Below are 19,958 nucleotides of genomic sequence, written 5' to 3' on the forward strand. Positions count from 1 at the left end.
CAATGCTGCATACAGAAAATACTTTTTTTTTATCCCCTCTACTTTTATTTTCCCATCTGTTGCCGATTCAACGAGAGAAAACTCATTGATCAACAGCACAGAGTGAAAATTATTCCAAAAAACTGATTTATGGGCTTTCAGTATAGAACTGAGGCAAATTATACTCGACTCATGGGAAGCCGCATTCAGTGGATCCTATTCTGTCTTTATGGCTATTGCTATTTATTATCAAGGAGAGAATATATAATCCAGGCCCCACAGTGTAATACAAATTACAGATACCCAGAAATAACCTTGGAATTCATGTTAGTCTGTAACAGTACTTCTATGGAAGTTACAAATCAATATTTATTAATACATTACTTCAGATTTATGTCAAATTTACCAAGTTCTTGCTCAAGATTACAGCCATTCATTATATCTCTGCACAAGGAAATATACCATTTGCAAAGTATTATTAAAGGGGCAATAAATCCCTCTGCTTAAAGGGCATGTAAAGGCAAAAAAATAAAATCCCAGTTTTACTGAAAAACAAACCTATCTCCAATATACTTTAATTAAAAAATGTGTACCGTTTTTATAAGAAACCTGACTGTATGCAGTGAAATTCTCCCTTCATTTACTGCTGTGGATAGGAATTTTCAGACGGTCCCTAACTGCTGAGCAGGGAAACAATCATACTTATGAACAGCAGGGGGAGCCCCCGCCTTACTTCCCAGCCATGCAGAACTCAAGCACCTTTGTTTATGACGATCCCTAAGCAGCCCAGACCACACTGAGCATGTGCACAGTCTTAGTCTTGCAAAGATGTTTAACAGAGTTACAAGATGGTGACCCCCTGTAGCCAACTTTGAAAGCATAAATCATTTGTTTGATTAGGCTTGTGGTGCAGTAAGTTCACGTTTATATTTAGTATACAAAATACAGCATTTCTAGCCTTATTCTATTTTAGACTTTACATGCCCTTTAACATGATAAGGGTTTTTGTTAAAAATGCCTATTTTGTAATTGACTTATCTGTTTAAAAGTGCAGAGCCGTCAAATTGAAAGTGTTATTGGCTGCCATTTGATCCCTTTTGCTTTTTTTAGAGCAAAAATGGAAGGTGGAGGTGCTTAGTCAAATAAACTTCATCGATTGTAAAGAACTCACCCCAATCTGTAAGATCGAGACAGGCAGCAACAGGGGGAAGAGAGGGAGTTAGCTAACATTCTCCTGGCAAGAGGAGCAGGAAGAGTAAAATTAAATGAGTTATCCATTCTTACTTTATAATTAGAATATATTTTTAGAATTAAAAAATATATCATCCCCAAAAACAAAGTTTTAAGTCAAAAACTGTATTTTTAACTTTCTCTGTAAGCCTTTATGTTGTTTTACATCATGGTACCGGTATTGGAATATATAAAACTTGAAATTTCAAGATTGATTAATGAAAAAAAACTCAAATTAGAAACTTTGTCCTCTAAAACCTACTGAAAGCAATACACATGTGAATCATTAGTATCTGAGCAAGTTGATAGTCCTTTTTGTTTAGGTCACAAGTCACAACCATGGAAAAAAAGTCATCAAGTTTTGTCACTTATTTTTATGTTTCAAGGTTTTTTTTTTATTGCGATCAAGCAGATTAGTACATGCTCTTCCCTGATTTGATCCCTGCAATGAGAACACCTTCCTAGAGCAGTATTTTACGTTGTGCCAATAAAGCTGACCATCCAAGGCTTCACACGTAATGACCTCTTCATATTTAATGATCCCCTTTTTCAGGGGCACTGCGCCAATGGTGCGGGTTGAAAAACTCACCATAGGCGGCAAGCACCCCCACGAGTTACCTAGGGCAGAAAATACCTACTCCTGGGTACTTTAAGAGGGTTATTTATTAAAATCTCAATGTTTAAAAAAAATTCAAGTTTTTTCAATAGAAAACTCAAATTTTTAGAGGAAAAAAAAGATTTATTATACCCGAAGCTGCAAAAGTCTGAATCCGAAAAGCCAAAGCCACCATCTTAGACCTTTTGAGGTCCTGTTTAAGTCAATGGGAGAGGCACCTATCTCAATTTGAAATTTTCGTGGTCTGCACTAGATTTAGCCTGAACATGCGACTTTTACGGGGTTTTCGGACAAAAAAACTCTAAAAATTCTAGCAATTCGGGAAAAATGGCTTAAATATTCGAGGAATTTGGGGGAAAAAAGCCTGAAAAATTTGAGCAATTCAGGAAAAAGCCAGAAAAATTCAAACTATTCGTGTTTTCGTTCGATTTTATCGAGTTTTTTTTTTTCAGTGATCCGGTTAAGTAGAGTTTTTTAAATTAATAAATTAGCTGAAATCGGGCATGAGAGTTTGGCCATAGTTTTTTTAATAAAATATGAGATAAATTCGGATTTTAGTAAATATCCCCCATGAGAGCCGAATTTCCGTTTTTTGAAAACCGGAAATGATGCTCTTATAATGGAGGACCTGCTCCATCGCCAATGAGGTGAGTGCGGGGGGGGGATGGGCAGCAGCAGGAAAAACACCTCAGGGCAGCAGAGAGGTCAGAATCGCCCCTGCCCTTTTTAATGTAAGGACTGAATTAGCAGATCTCCAGAGTTTTACTGAAATTTTTCCATCCATGAACCTCGTTAACCCAAAGTCCTACTGGGACATGTATGGTTACTACAAATCTAGGCCATAATACATTAAAGAGATAACACAATAAAAGTCATAACATTTGCACCAGATCTAGTTTCCTCATTCTACGTACCAGCATTTACAGGTCACCTGTTTGAAAGCATCATCTGACTGCTATGGGTTCCTAGACCATTACTTCCCCCTTGTTGTGTGCAACAACTTTTGACAACAGAAAACCAAGCAAACACATGGGAGATGGAAATCTGAATGTGACATTTTTATCACTTTGTTAAAAATGCAGGCTATTTCCAGCACGTTAAAAAATTAATTGCGTAAAACATTTTTTTTCCTCCCCAAAGCAGACAGCAAGAGTTCATATACAGGTCTCTTCAGTATCGTTCCATCAGACCGTGCCCAGCTACTGTAGATCGACTTACCAAAATATGTGGTCTTTAGAGGCACGTTCTTTCAGGAGGTCCCAGCTCTTGCCGAGGTTTATGGATGCATGAAGCTTGAAAAATAAAAAGATAAACAATACTTGATCTTGAAAATGGTGCAGATGTAAAGCATTATTTCATTATTATATATATGAGTATAAACACTACTATGTCCGTCTCCCCATCCTCATTTAGTTATAGAAGAACCATGAAGTTACACAATGCTTTACTGTACTAAGAAGTCTAAGAAACAAGAAGCCAACAATATCAGCGGTGGTTCTTGGAAATAGCTGTTCATTATTTATCACAGAACATTGGAATTAGAGAAACCAGAAACTGTATAATATTGAGCAAATCATGTAGCACACAACCAATACTCCAACAGAGCCATGGTCTTCTTAGCTCATGAGGCTTTTTTGCTTATTACAGTCCATGGATATTTGAGCTAGTCGGTGCTTTGGGCTGCCAGGACTTTCCTCTTGAGATTCTCAGTCAGGCAGGTTAGACAGAGAAGTTAAAGGATGGATTGCTGAAAGCCTGCTTCTAGTCTCCCTGGATCAGAGGCAAGGAGGAGAGACAGCAAACAGCAGGTCCCAGGATTAAATAAAGATAGGTGCAGGGGTTACCCTGGAATATCTTTTTTCACTAAAAAGGTCAAATGACTTGTAAACATTGAGCAATCAATCTGTCTCACTAACTGTGTTATGTATTCTCCCATATATGAAAGTAAATGTCCAGTTCAAGGCTCTCAATAGCAATTGAATGCACCTAGAAAGTTGCAAGTCTGAGCTTTCATTGCAGAATGTGTGATAGGGATACAAGAACACTGTCTGGATCAAACTAGGGACCATTTACAAAGGCCCCGAACACAAGCACAAAATTGCTACCCTTAGCGCACATTCACTAAGCATTAGGGTCTGGGGTTTTGCTGGACTCTGTGAGGGGCATAGCAACAGTAGGTGCAAGGCAGACCTGTCCTTGCCGAAAGGCAGATAGTAAGGACAGAGCTCCTGCTTCAGTCGATGCTAAGGAGGGTGGTGGGTTGATGCCTATTTTTATCGGGAGAGGGCAGGTCTTGCTTTCTATTCTGGTGCAAAGAGAAGGGCAAATGTGCAAAAACAAAGGGTTTTGTACCAGTTATTTATCCCTCCCTGCACTTTGTAAATGACCCTATATTCCTCTTGCAACCACTGGCTATTTATATCAGCCACAGGGAAACTCAATAAGTCAATAATCGTACATAATGGTGACATTAAACAATACCTTGGCATCTTTGCTATAGGCAAGTATCATGTCCTCTTCTTTGGGATGAAATATCAGGGTCTCAATAAAGAAATCAATTTGGTGCTTTTGAAAGGTCGCTCCTTCATCGCTGCTAGTGAAGAGGCATTGTTCTGAGACTGAAGAGCTGACAAGAATAATCTGTAAAGAGACAACAACGGTAAGAAAACTGGCTTTGATTTAAAGTGGGAAACAATAAATGCAGTGCAAACAATTCAGTTGTGACTCTTTTGCAATAAGGTTCCATTCAGATAAAAGGCAGTGATTGCTTGATACACTCTGGCACTGAATACCTGCCCGCCATCACTTCTGATCTACGGCTAAAAATATATAAAAGGCCACAAATTTAAAGTCAGAGAAAATGTTTCTAAATCTATTTTTTCCCAATCTATTTTAGTTGGTGTGTCTGGCACAGTAAAAGAGAAGGAATTAAATGGCTTGGAATATGCACTGGAGGGGAGGGCAAGAACTAACAGTGGAGAAGGTATATGTCCCCCAACTTTCCAGAATCTGCTCCAAAGTATTATGTCATATTTGGAGCCAGTGATATGGAGCTACAGGCAGTACCGTAACTAGAGGGGGGCGGGCCCTGGTGCATGACGCACAGCCTGGCCCCCTCCCCCTCCGTACGCCCTGCATTTCAGTGGCGGTTGGGCTCCCGGGGGGCCCTGAGGGGGTGCAGGCCCTGGCCCGCTCACACCCCCTGCTCCCCCGGTAGTTCCGCCACTGGCCACAGGTACCATGATATTTAGAGGTATTTAGAGTAATTACTAAATTATACGTTGTTACATGGGACCTGTACAGTTATTTACATTTTTATCAACATTTTCCCAAAGAAACCTCAATGATACTAAGGGCCCAGGCAGATGCTATCTTTGCTCAGTAACAAATGCCCCCTATAGCTTTAAACACATCAACACTTCCTACAAAAGCCATTGGTTCACCAACCCCTTACTAATAGGGAGAAGCAAATTTTTTCGCAGAGTTTCCATGCGGAAATGGTGGCCATAGACTCCAATGGGAGAAAAAAAATGTTACGCATCAAAAATAATGACGCGTGTCAAAAAAAAATATTTGTCGCCCATAGACTTTATTGCATTTCGGCAAATTTTTGGAAAAGCTGAATGGGTCAAATTTGCCCATCCCTAACCCCTCTTATTAAATCAGTCGCTGTGTTTTTCACCCTTTATGCCCTGTCTCCAACATGAGCACCCACAGGTGTAGCTCTTTGCTCTCCAAAAAGCTTGCCTTCCCTAAGCCTGCCTCTGTATTCATGAGGGGTGGGCTGGGGGAGGCATGTAGACAATGCCCATTCCACTCCTTAAATTGTGCCTCACTCAGGCAAGTAAGTTAAAGAGCTTTGGCAGACATGTGGTGCAAAAGAGCCCTGTCCTTATTGCTTCCCTATGGATTGGGCTGCCTTGAGCCTACCAGCGTTACAAACTATACTAGTGGTCCCCAACCAGTGTCTCACCAGCAAAGTTTTGGTCACCAACCCCATGAATGTTGCTCCCAATGCATCAAAGCAGATGCTTATTTTTGAATTCCAGACTTGGAGGCAAATTTAGGTTGCATAAAAAACAGGTGTACCGTCAAACAGAGTCTCCTGTAGGCTGTCACATAGGGGCTATTTAATAGCCAATCAATAGCCTAATTTTCCACACCCAATGTCTTGGGATGGGGACCCCTACTCTATACCTTTAGAGCTTCTGTACTTGCGGCTAGGGATGTAGCGAACGTCGGAAAAAATGTTCGCGGACATGTTCGCGAACGTCCGGACAAAAATGCGAACGGTTCGCGAACGTTGCGAACCCCATAGACTTCAATGGGAAGGCGAATTTTAAAAGCTAGAAAAGACATTTCTGGCCAGAAAAATGATTTTAAAGTTGTTTAAAGGGTGCAACGACCTGGACAGTGGCATGCCAGAGGGGGATCAAGGGCAAATATGTTTCTAAAAAATCCATTGTTGACACAGCGCTGCGTTTTGTGCTGTAAAGGGCAGAAATCACACTACGTCACTCAGGTGGTGTTTCTGGAGACGGTATTATTATTGATATTTAGACAGAATGTGAAAAAGCTCACACAGCTAGGTGGCAGTGGTTTGAAGAACAGATGCAGATGAGAGATCAGCAGCAGGACAGACAGCTGCCCACAGCAGCTACATACAGAGCACTGCAGTAGAAGGTAGATTACTAGCCAGCAGCAAAGCTACCTAACCTAAAATGTCCCTCAAATCCCTGCAGACTTCTGTCCCTACAATACAGAGCAGTATCAAGTAGATTACTAGCCAGCAAACTTACTATCAACTGTCCCTCAAATCACTAACAGCTCTCTCCCTACACTAGCTCTTCCAAGCACACACAGGCAGAATGAAAAAACGCTGCAGGGCTTCAGTTTATATATGGAAGGGGAGTGGTCCAGGGGGTGTGGGGGTGGTCCAGGAGGGAGAGCTTCCTGATTGGCTGCCATGTATCTGCTGGTCTGGGGGAGAAATGGCAAAAAAAAACGCCAGCTAAAGCGAACCCAAATTGGCGAACGTTGCGTTACGTTCGCGAACATTCGGCGGACGCGAACGGTCGATGTTCGCGCGAACAAGTTCGCCGGCGAACAGTCCGCGACATCCCTACTTGCGGCTGAGGCATAAGCAAATGACCCCTATTATCTCTTACCATATCTTTGTGACAATATCCTCACCCATCATTATCTCACTCTCACAGTTAGGGGCCGATTCACTAACTTTGAGTGAAGGATTCGAAGTAAAAAAACTTCGAATTTCGAAGTGTTTTTTGGACTACTTCGACCATTGAATGGGCTACTTCGACCTTCGACTACGACTTCGAATCGAAGGATTCGAACTAAAAATCTTTCGACTATTCGACCATTCGATAGTCGAAGTACTGTCTCTTTAAGAAAACACTTCGACCCCCTAGTTCGCCATCTAAAAGCTACCGAACTCAATGTTAGCCTATGGGGAAGGTCCCCATAGGCTTTCCTAAGTTTTTTTGATTGAAGGATATTCCTTCGATCGTTGGATTAAAATCCTTCGAATCGTTCGGTTCGAAGGATTTAATTGTTCGATCGAAGGAATATTCCTTCGATCGTACGATCGAACTATTTGCGCTAAAATCATTCGACTTCGATATTTGAAGTCGAAGGATTTTAATTCCCAGACGAATATTGAGGGTTAATTAACCCTCGATATTCGACCCTTGGTGAATCGGCCCCTTAATCCTGATAAAAATACCATACAGACTTTCCTTATCAGAACACAGCGTTCCAGTTTTTGCCTTTGAGACACTGGCTGCGCAAAATACGAGGTTTTCATTCAACTACAATTACTTTTGAACAATGAAAAAGTAGAATTTTCCCCTCAGGCTCCTTCCGTAGGAAGATTTTGTTATCCTTCTACACAAAATGATCTTCTTCAGTGGGTCACTGGGTACAACTTTCTAATGTGTCAGATTGCTCAGAGCTTTCTCACATTCGGCAAACCTTGACCTCCGAAACTAAAACTGCCACAATCACTCAGAGCGAGCGTACCTATAAAAGGAACCGTGATTCATCCTCCAGGCATTTTTATGTGCTGACATTTATTCTCAAATATTTTATATACAGTATATAGACAAAGTATGAGGAATAATATTAATACATGCAACTGGGGGATTGGTTGTACCTGTGCAATTATATTGTTTTGATATTGATGTGGGGATATAATTAACAACTTTTGGTTATATAATAATTAGAGTTTTCTGAGTTTCTGTTTTTTCTTATAATACTTATGCCAAGTATGCATACATTACAATGTTTTATATACATTACATGTTTATTTTACTTTGACTGGGCTTTCTCTCTTCATCTGCAAATGCAGTGTTTCTGCACTAGACATTTGTCCTTCTATTTTACCAAATGACCTAGATCTTCTTGATGAAATAGCAACCAGAGCATGGTGCTGCCGCCACCTTACTTTGCTGCATGCATGGTTCAACCAGTGGTAATAAAGCCATAGTCAATGCACATCTATAGATTTCCATAAAAGCATGGGAGCAACCAATTTGCAATGTCAAACAAAAAGGTTTGTGGTCAGATAAGGGATACGACACAGCATTTGGCCAAAGTTCAAAGCAATATGGTGGTACAATTCCACCACTGCCCACATCTCAAAAAACATCATACCTGTTGCCTACAGATAATTATGGTGGGGATGCAATGGTTTTATTGGCATTTTAAAATAAAAAGAAGAATGGATAGTGCAAAAACACAGAATCTTGGAGGGAAGTTCAACTTTTTAGCAGGGTAATTAGTCCAAAAACAAGGTCAAAATAACATTGATGTGGCTCAAGAACAAAAAAACCAATGTCCTGCAATTCAACAAACAGTCACAGAGCAATATTTACAAGACTGTATTAGAGGCACCTTAGCTGCACCTTCTTCACTCCCACTTACTGGCTGTTATTGTGGGCATTGTCACCCAGTCACAACCATGATCTCAATCCAACTGAGAAACTGTCACGTGATTTGTTAAGTGGGCAAGTGTCATCTAACTTACTTAAACATCATGGAGATATTCTGCCTGGAAGAATGGACCAATAACACTCACAAACAGTATGTAGGGTACTTGCCCCAAAAGACTTGCAGCTGTAATCTCAGCTAAAGGCAACTAAGTATTGTAAAAACTCCCATAAACTCTTATGAACTTGAAATTTGAAAAAAAATCTAATTTTTTAAATCCGGGGGAATGGGATTGACCCGCAAACTCGAATCGAATTCAAATCAAATTCAAATCGAATTCAATTCAAGTTTTTTCACCAAAACAACAGGATGTTCCCAAACAACTCCATTCCAGAAGATCCCCCATAGGCTAAAACAGCAATTTGGCAGGTTTAAGATGGCAAATAGTCGAATTTCAATTCTTAAAGGGCCAGTACATGATAAATTTGAAAATTCAAATTTGAATTTTTTAAAAAAAAAATCAAATCGAATATTAACTATTCCCTAGTAGAATTAAACTAAAATAAACTTGAAAATTCGAAATTTCAATTTGCATTACTATTACAGTAGGTCAGAGCAGAGTCTGCTTCCTCTCTAGTTTCACCCCATTGTGCAGAGCAGGGGTGAAACTAGAGAGGAAGCAGACCCTGCAGCTGCAGGGGGCCCAGGAGATACGAGGGGGCCACACGAGGCCTTAATTAATGAGCAATTTTAACATATATTGGTAAAAACTGTTGGTGACCCTAAAACTTATTTGCTTTGGGGCACAGTATTATCTAGTTCCCCCACTGGTGATTAAAGGCAAAGATTGCTGCTAAGAAAAGGGCTAACTCATCATTTAGGCCTATTATCTGTTATTGGACTTCCTTAGTGCCTTACCTACAACCAATGGGTTTGTGACTGTCCAACCATAGGGTCACATTATAGAATACCCTATACAATACAATGAGAGCTAGGGGTAAGTGGAAGTAATAGGAAACTGATATTCCTAGCACATTATACAGTATTGACATGCCTACACACCTCAAAAACACAAGATAAAGGGGGACAATTAGTGATGGGCGAATTTGTGCCGTTTCGATTTGCCGGAAAATTTGCGAATTTCCTGCGAAATTCGTGAAACAGCGAAAAATTTGCGAAACGTCTTGACGACAATTTTTTTTGACGCAAGCGAATTTTTGCGTCTGTATCGCGAATTTATTCACCGGCGGCGAATCGCGCAAATTCGCCGCAAATTCGCCTATCACTAGGGACAATGCAATGAAATAATGGAATAGCATCCCCAGAATATTATACAGTGAGAGCAATAGGTAATCGCCTATTATACACAATCAGCACATTACGGATCTTCTTTTGGAAATATGGACTTTTTTTTCTGTTGCATCACAATATACATGTCTAAGCATTCATAACTTATCATTACCTTAAAGTGGAACTAAACCATCCCCTTCTACTGTAGCAGTGACCAACAGCACTCCGAATAAAAGTGGAATTAGAATTTATGTTGGCTAACATAAACAGTAACATTGTAAGTATGTAATAAAAGGTGATACAATATAGCTCGTAAAAAATGTTACCGGGGAGACCATTAAAAAACAGTGAAACTGTAAAAACGAAAAAAAAAAAAAGACTGCACAAATAAGAACAAAACCTAATCCACAAGTCAATAAAAAAAGTAAGAAATAGAAACGTTCATTATAACTTCAAAACTCTCAGATAGAGAGCCATAATCCTCTGATCAGCATATATTAAAGGTGCTTCTTTATCATTGCTGTCACGCTGGCTTAACTCCAAAGCATTTGAGCAAAAGATGCCAATTAAAAATAATTGTATATTGCCTTCATGTAACTGTGGCCAAATAATAAAGTTGAAATTCTAGTTGAAATTCTCATGCTAAACAAAATGAAACCACAAGCAATTGGTTATTTTGCCAACAAATGAATTTTAATCAGTGTAGAGACCGGCAAACATTATCCCTAGATTCTCATATACTTGGTAATTATGTTTCTGGTTTGTTATAGACCCTGCAGTTTGTTCTCTTGCACTCAGTATTAGGCGAAATGGGTCCAGTTTATAAAATATTCTTAACTTTCTCAGTTCCATAACTGGTCTGCATTAGTGATGGGCGAATTCGGCAATTGAGAATTTGCGGCAAATTTCTGTGTTCCGCCGCCAGCGAATAAATTTGTGAAACTGCGGCAAGAAGTTGCCGGCGAAAAATCCGGCGCATCAAAAAAATGTGGGCGCGTCAGAATAGTCGCGTGCATAAATATTGTAGCGCGTCAAAATAATTGAGACGCCCATTGAGTTTAATGCATTTGGACAAAATTGCCGCCTATAAAATTGACGTGGGCGTCAAAATTGACAAGAGTCAAAATAATTTTGACGCCCATTGACTTCAATGCGGTTAGCAAATTTTTGCGAATTTAACATGAAATTCACGAAACGCCGTAAAAGTTGTTAAACGCATTGAAGTCAATGGGCGTCAAAATTATTTGAAGAATAAGAAGAATTTTTCAATAGGACAAATTCACGCATTCTGCATGATTATTTGTAGTCTGGTTAAGAAAATGTTTACTTTTGTCCACGGATAGTAGGACCAGTTCAGAGACCTAAATTATTTGCAAAGGAAATATGAATCTTCAAGACAAAGTGATGTAAATTGCTCATCATGCTCTTCTGAGCACTTTTTTGTAGGTTCATCAGCCCAACTACAGTTCAGATCTTCTGACCTTGATTCAGTCAGGAAAGTCAGAAGAAGATCAGTGACCTGCTGATGTTTCTACACTTAGGAAAGTCACCAGAACAGTTATCTGAGGTTTCTGATGTTTTTTTTCTAAATAGAACAACATCTGAAACGTCTTCTGACATTTTCTCCTGACTGTATCCCGATCACAAGAACTGACCAGCAGGTGGGTGGTTGTTTTGATTTCATTATATTAGCACTATAATTGTTGTTAATATCTTGGAATCTGCAATAGTATCTATGCTTTTCAGACCTCTGAAACCTTGGACAGGCAGTTATAAACTAAAAACTATAAAAACAAAAGTGTTAACACTTAACACAGCCGGCAGTAGTCCTGGGTCCCTGTTTAAAAGTCCTGCAGCTCCGTTAACGTCTAGCGCATAGACTCCAGCCAGACAGCTATTCCTGATGTCATAAGTCTCATTTTGCGAGGCCGTCACTCCACAGCTTTGTGCAGTGCAGCCAATCGCCAGCAGGAATGGATAGCAGGGTCCTCAGCAACCTCGACTCCAACCAAAGGTATTTTCCCGGTGCCCCTGCAGCGCTGCACAGCCATTGACTCAAGTATAAGACTTTTCCAGCACATTTTTGGCTGAAAAACTCGGCTTATACTCGAGTATATACGGTATGTTATTATTAGGGATGCACCAAATCCACTATTCTGGATACGGCAGAACCCCTGAATCCTCTGCAAAAGATTCGGCCAAATACCGAACCAAATCCGAATTCTAATTTGCATATGCAAATTAGGGGTGGGAAGGGGCAAACATTTTTTACTTCTTTGTTTTGTGACAAAAAGTTACGTGATTTCCGTCCCCGGTCCTGATTTGCATATGCAAATCCGAATCCTGCTGAAAAAGGCCGAATCCTGGCCGAATCCAGAACCGAATCCTGGATTCGGTGCATCCCTAGTTATTATCCATCTAAGTTCATTATAGCTGTAACTCAACCCCAACAGAGGACAGACTTCACTTTTACCCATATCACTGAATCTAAAAATGTTCCTTTTGGTGTACATGTGCACCTGCTTCATCAAGCAGCTAAAACTCTTAAGCCGGCTAAGTCAAAACATTATTTCCTCTTCAGTTATTTCTGATTTCATCCAATAGAATGTTGGAACCCAAATATCTTTCTTTTTGCCAAAGCCCCAGTCAGTCTGCCAGGATGGTAGATAAGTACTGATTGCAGTAGTTTGTGCAGAGTATATAATTGGAAAGTGCTTGTAATTAAATATAACGATAACCATAGATATGGTATAGAATTATTCCTGGAAGAAGGCACAGTTATGATGCAGCAATTTAATGGGACATTCCTTCCAGCTTGACTGCACAGCTGTGGGTTTATAGCATTATAGCAACAAAAATCCATTTCAAATACAGTTGGATAAAGTGCTGAAACTCAATTTCCTTCTTCCTAAATTTCACATGTTTAACCTGTATCCCGCCAGCTGTTGTTAGAATACAATATCCAGCCTCCTCCAACAGGTTGTAACCTATATGTCCTAAAAAATGATGATAAATAGTGATGGGCAAATTTCTCCCATTTTGATTTGCCGAAAAATTTGTGAAACACATTGAAGTCAATGGGCGTTATTTTCATGCGCGTCAATTTTCATATACCCCTTTTTTGTCGAAATGCATTAAAGTCAATGGGCATCCGAATAATTTTGATGCGCCAATTTTTATGCCCGCGACTATTCTGACGTGCACCCGAAATTTTTTGACGGGCCGGAATTTTCTCTGAAGTTTCGCAAGTTTATTCGCCAGCGGGGAAATGTGGAAAATTCACTAATGATCACGAATGATAAACATACACAATAGATATTGGCCAATTTACAATAATTTACCAGCCAAATGCCCATATTTGCACCAAAAATTATGCTCTCCCTAATCCACATCTGATTGGCGATCCAAAATCACAGGCCTCAAAACGATTTAGTTTACAGTTCCTAGATCACGGATCTGCATGCCACTTATGTGGTGTATGACAATCATTATAATATTTAGGGATGCACCAAATCCACTATTTTGGATTCAGTTGAACCCTAGAATCCTTTGCGAAAGATTTGGCCGAATACCGAATCCTAATTTGCATATTTTACTTAGGACAAGTCACGTGATTTCCCTTCCCACCCCTGAATTGCATATGCAAATTAGGATTCGGATTCGGTTCAGCTGGGCAGAAGGATCCTTCTTCCCGGCCAAATCAGAATCCTGCTGAAAAAGGCCGAATCCTGGTTGAATCCCAAACCAAATTCTGGATTTGGTGCATCCATAGAAATATTGGACAAAGATCTGCTTGTTTGGTGACCAAGCTAAACTTGAAGATTTTTCCATATGTAATTAACTTTAGAGCAGAAGTCCATGTTATTAACTTCAACCATCTCCTTTCAAGCCCAGACTGTGGTTGTCCCTGCCAGTTCATAAATGGTTACAAATAAAGGAAACCACACAGTAGCTCTAAGACATCCTGTACAGTAAGGGGGTTATTTATCAAAGTCCGAATGCCAAAAACTGGAAAAATTCCAAATTTTTATTGGAAAAAAACCCTAAAATTTTTCGGTATTTATTAATCCCAGAGGATGTTAAAAGTCAGAATAAAAAAGTACTCCAACTGAGACCTGCCGAGTTATAGAAGTCAATGGGAGAAGTCCAGAAGAAATTCTGATCTGCGTGCAATAATCTGAAGATTTCATGGTTTCAGCCCAAAATCCAAAGAAATTGGACGTCAAATCGGAAAAATTCATATGATTCGAATTTTTTCACTATTAGAATTTTTTCCCACACAGGAAATTTTCAGAAAAATGTATTGATAAATAAGGGGAAAAAATCTTGATTTTTTATAAATAATCCCCCCCATGTATATCAATACATGAGGGGTTATTTAGTAAACTCCGAATACAAAAATCATGAAAAATTTGTGATTTTTTTTTATAAAATCGGACTTTTAAAAAATCACAAATTTTTCAGACTTTATTAAACTCCAAGGAAGGAAAAGTCCAAATCAGAAAAGCATCTCAGAACTGTCGAGGTTGCATATAAGTCAATGGAAGAATTTCCAATGATTTTTTGATGTGTTCTGCGTTTTCGTGCAATACCCTGAAGTTTTCTGAGTTTTCAGGTGAAAAATCCCAAAAAAATCGTGAAAATCGGATTTTTCCCACAAAGCAAATTTTCGGGAAAATGTAATAATAAATAAGCGCAAAAAACCAGAGCGGATTTGATTGGAGGTTGTAGCAGGAAATATTGAGATACATTTGGACTTTGATAAATAACCCTCTAAGGAGCTAAATTATGATCTTTCAAATTTGAAATTTTACTACAATTCGAGTTTTTTTTGTACTAAAACTCACAAATTAATACAGTTTTCAAAACGTGAATTTTAGTGATTTATTAAGTGCAAAGAAAACTATGAAAAACTCAAATGTATCAATTCAGCATCTGCAAGCTGCCAAGTTCATGTAGATGTCAATAGGAGCTGTCCTAGGCAAATTTTAAGAACAATTCTCAATTAGAATTTTTCTGATTTTTCAAAATGTTTTACTTTTTTTGAGAGTTGGATAGAACCATTAAAAATGATTCACTACAATAAATTTTTTTCACATTTTTATGAGATCTAATTTTTTATACTGAAGTACACATTCGACTTTGGTAAACTATCGTGTTTATTTGAATAAAAAAAAATCACAAAACACAAATTAGAATTTTGATCAATAGGCCCCTAAGAGGGACATTATCTGCCCTGAAATGAAAATCTGCTTTTGATTCTATACAACAGACCTGATATGAGAAGTCTTCTAGTAGCCACTTTCAGGTATGGCATGACTATTAATTAACGCTGGCAACTTTTTAGACAACACTATCCTGGCCAAGGTAAGCCTAAAATGTACTTAATATGGGTATTTAATAAAGAGGATATTGACTTAACCTTCATAAAAAACTGCTTAGGTATTTAAAAAAGAGGTGGGGTTAATAAGTCTTCTCTTGAGAAGTGAATTAAATAACAGCTGGAGGGCCTTCATTTGGAAATCCCTTTTCTAAGCATTTTCAAAATTTGAGATACCTTCAATTCATTTTCAGCCTTATGCAGAATTCTTGCCAAAAACTGTTATTTAATTTGTTCCGCGAGGCTGCAGGAAATCTTGGCAACATTAACTGCATAAAGCTAAACTTATTTCTGAACCTATTACTTTCCTGTTCACCTCCATCCCTAAAGGACCTCGCAGGGAACTGTTATATAAGGAGAATAACAACTAAATAAAATCCTACAGAGTCATTTAAACAGAAAAATAATATCCTTTGTTGACAGGGGAAAATCACCTAAAAGGCAAAGTCACAAGGTGTCATTTAGGAATGCAAGTGGAGGGTGCCAAGTGCAATTTTGGATGCAAAATGTTTTTATCCCACGGTGTATCATTGTTATTGTGTCTGTGCTCTCATTTGCATTAGATGCCTCAATTGTGCTTTTGTATTGATGCAAATCAGGTGAAAGTTATGTGGATGCAAGTCTTCCAGGTCCAGTGCTGGACAGTCCCCCCGGGATACCAGGAAAAGTCCAGGTGGGCTCAGGTGTCAGTGGCCCTCATGCTGCTAAACATTTGGCCTATTTCATGGCCATTCCCTATTTCTATGAGAACAAAAAGACTAAATAAATGGAATAATAAATTATAGTATGTAAAGAAAAGAGACTAGGAGAATAGAGGTTTAGTGAGGAGAGGAAGAATAACAGAACTAAGAGTTGGCCTCCTGTCAAAGGTTTTGGTTGGACCCCTGGTCAAAGGTTTGGGTTGGACCCCTGGTGTCCCATTCCGACACTGGCCAGGTCCCGGGTGGTGGTAACTTCATAATTCTCAGTAGTGATGGGGAATTTGTTGTCACAAAATTCGCCAATATTCGGTGAAATTCGCAAAATGGGAGAAAATTTTTCGAAACGTGCATTTTGATGCCGGCGTCAACTCACGGGCATCAGAAATTAACGCCAGCGACAATGCAGACGCTGGCGACATTTGGCGCAGATTAAAGTCAATTCATCTAAATAATTCCAAAAAAAAATCAAAAAAGTTTTGCCGGCAAATTTTCATGGCAAATTTGCACATTTTTGAAACGCAGAAATTCGCTGCAAATTCTCACCTGCCCAATAAATTCGCCCATCACTAATGCTCAGTGTTAATATGTGCAGTTGCGCATCATTCATAAGAAGAGGCAGGATGGACCTAATGGCAACACTGTGGAATATAAACAAAACTCATTCAATTTAGGTTTCTCTTTAGGTTCTTTTTAAATAAAATCGACTCTTAGGGGAGCTTAGAGGAGCTAATTATGTAATCAACTATGAGAGAGAAGGAGACTAAATATATTCTCTTTAAATTAAAAAGGGAATAGTCACCATTAAAAGTTTCAACAGACAACCAATGTTTGAGTCTCTTGTTTCCAGTTACCCCATACCCACCCACACTGACATTTTTATGTATTTTTATTCCTACAGGATGACACCTGAGAAGAAGCTATTACTTGGGTTGCCCAGATATCAGGCCTGGATGCCAAGGTAACGGTGTAATTTTTTTAAGAAAACAGAGAGCAAATTAGAAAAGAATGAGAATAATGGTTGATCTAAACACTGGCTCTAAGCAGAAATCCATTCTCAAACCCCTACTGAAGCTATTAAAGCACTCAATACAAAGCAAACGAAGAAGTGATTAAAAAATAACCGCATTTCCCGCAATGAAGGATTAGCCATATTCTGAAAAGGTTTCTCTTGTGTAATAATATAAATATATAAATGGCCGCATATATTAGTGCTTATTATTATACACAGTAGTTTTGCTTATGAAAGTGAATTGCCCTTTAAGCTGTGAGTCTCAGTTCTCCCAAGAGACCTGCTTATCTTAAATCGTTACAATTGTATCTTTGCTTATCTTGAATTGTTTAAAAGTACCCAAGTGCAGCTGCTGGGTGTTCTGGGCTCTCTGCCAAAAAGACTCTTATTTTAATTAAGTTTCAGATAAGTTGTATATTTTTCTGGCTTTAGTGCAGGAGATCAAGAGAAAGTGGGGACATTTCAGTAAGAACTTGGGACTACTGCCGGCCTAGCTGCCAAAACCGGGAATGTCCCACAGAAAACTGGACAGATGGGAGGTATATTGATATGAATCATGTGATAGGGAAAATCACCTAAAAGGCAAACTAAATCATAAGGGGTCAATTAGTGTTTCCAGTATATCTCAAGTTCTAGATGAACTTCATAGCAGGAGCACCAGTTTGATTAACTGATAGCAACCAACTATTAAGTAGCATTTACAAATCTCTGGGGCTTCTTCGAGAGGATAGGTGGGAGTCCTGTCCAGGACCCAATCACAGTGGGATGCCCAGATAGTCATAGGTATCAGATTCACAGACTGCAAAAGGACAAGGCTTTTGGGGAGATGGGTGGAGTTCGGATAGTTCATGAGATCATGGTAAGGTACATTCTATATGGATGTAGGGTTGCCACCTATCCAGTTTTCAGAAGGACTGTCTCTGCCAAACTACCTGTCCTGTTTCGACTGGGCACTCGCTAATCTCTATGTCTCATTCCCCAATGCCATGGTCCCGCCGCCGATGTCTCCCATCACACCTCCCTGATGTCACCACCCACCTCCTGCCCAGTGGGCCACAGAAACCATATATGGATGAGATTTTTTTAAAAAAAAAAAAAAAAAAAATAGGGGCTCCATTTGAAATAGCTTTTAGGGGCCACCACCTATGGGAACTGAGAAAGTAGTGGATTCATAACACTGACCCCTGGGGGAGAAATCCCTGTTAAAGGAGAACTAAAGCCTAACTAAAGAAGTAGCTAGAAATGTTGTACATTATGTTTTGTGCTTCGGTACCAGCCCAAGGCAACCACAGCCCTTTAGCAGTAAAGATCAGTGTCTCCAAAGATGCCCCAGTAGCTCCCCATCTTTTTTTCTGCTGATTCACTGCACATGCTCTGTGCTGTTGTCACTTACTGAGCTTAGGGACCCACTCACAATATACAGTACACACAGAATAGAAATGTCACAATATAAGGCTGATTAGTAATTAATACAGATAATTACTACATGGCAGCACAGAAACCAGTGCAATTAGCATCAGAATTTAATAATCAGCCCTGTAGCATCAGTTTATATTACAGAACAACCTCATTTTCTGCTGTATAATTAGTGACGAGCCCTAAGCTTAGCTTCTCAACAGCTGCTCAGAGCCCACTGAGCATGTGAGTGTCACAGACACTTTCCAAGATGGTGACCCCCTGTGACAAGTTTGAAGTCCTGGATCATTGCTGCTATTGACAAGATGAGACTTTAGGCAGTTGCAATAAGTTCAGTATATAAAATAGGGCATTTTTACTCATATTCATTTTTAGGGGTTAGTTCTCCTTTAATTATTTGCATGGTGCCCCATGATTTCTGATGGTTGGCTAACCAGTCTGTATGAGAGCATCTTACTGGTTACTATGGGTTACTAGATCTGGTGCAAACTTTGCACCTGTTGCTATAATAGAGCTATAATTGCATGAGGATGACACCACCTACATGTACATTACTGTTAACAATTCTATCATAACATTGCAGCGTGATTATAACAGTTTTATTTATAATGGATAAAACTATTTACTGTAGAAATAATATTTTTATTGGCTTAACTATGTATTAAATGACTATAAACACAGTCCTAAAGAAAGAGTGGAATAAAAATAATGTTTTATTCTGATTAAGCATCAGTATTAAGGAACGGTAATTTAGTTTAAATAACATTACGTTCTTTTTCTCTAAACAGCTTAAATAGCCCTAATAAGAATTATATCTGTGAGTACATGATATCTGTCATTATTGTAAAATATCCACGGAATTTCCGGAGACATAAGTTAATTCATTTTCTTAGTTAATGTAAAGAAATGACGAGCTTGATCTGCTCATACTTTGTCTTTATTGTAATTGCACAGCGATGTTTCTACAGAAAAGGCCTGGGAGAAGCATCTACTAACTGAGACTTGTCATAGTCTTCTAAAGTAATTGCAAAAGCAGTCATGCAAAAACTAGGATCAATATTGCCTATTTATAGTGCGACACAAATACTGGATCTTTGGGTGTATATTATACATGCTTTAAGAAGGAACCCACCATTTTCTGTTTTGACACATGCCTAGAGCTGTTTTTTGCCTGGATCGGGTCTAATTCTAATAAAATAAAGCTATAAAGCTGATAACTTCTATCATTTAAGGGTACGAGTTAAAAGTCCAGTTATCACTAAAATTGGGCACCCAGAGATAACATGATGGGAGCAGGCTCTATCAATAAATAAAGGCATATTTACAACCGCAAACGCAGTGTGAGAATTGCAATTTCGGTTGCAAATCACCTTGTTCTTTACCAACAAT

At 39.0% G+C, this 19,958-nt stretch overlaps 1 protein-coding gene across 2 annotated transcripts in view; it reads right to left on the reverse strand.

Moving 5' to 3' along the window:
- The window catches only part of sorcs2.L (sortilin-related VPS10 domain containing receptor 2 L homeolog), a 575,441-nt gene that overhangs the window by 125,673 nt on the left and 429,810 nt on the right, over positions 1–19,958 (reverse strand). For both annotated transcript variants that reach the window (XM_041587770.1, XM_018228485.2), the window contains exons 4-5: positions 4,307–4,465; positions 3,044–3,117 (exon numbers count right to left, since the gene is read on the reverse strand). In XM_041587770.1, coding sequence (XP_041443704.1) covers positions 3,044–3,117; positions 4,307–4,465 — 233 coding nt within the window. The remainder of the gene's footprint in view (positions 1–3,043; positions 3,118–4,306; positions 4,466–19,958) is intronic.

The sequence above is a fragment of the Xenopus laevis genome, chromosome 1L, assembly GCF_017654675.1.
Source record: "Xenopus laevis strain J_2021 chromosome 1L, Xenopus_laevis_v10.1, whole genome shotgun sequence".
NCBI lineage: Eukaryota > Metazoa > Chordata > Amphibia > Anura > Pipidae > Xenopus > Xenopus laevis.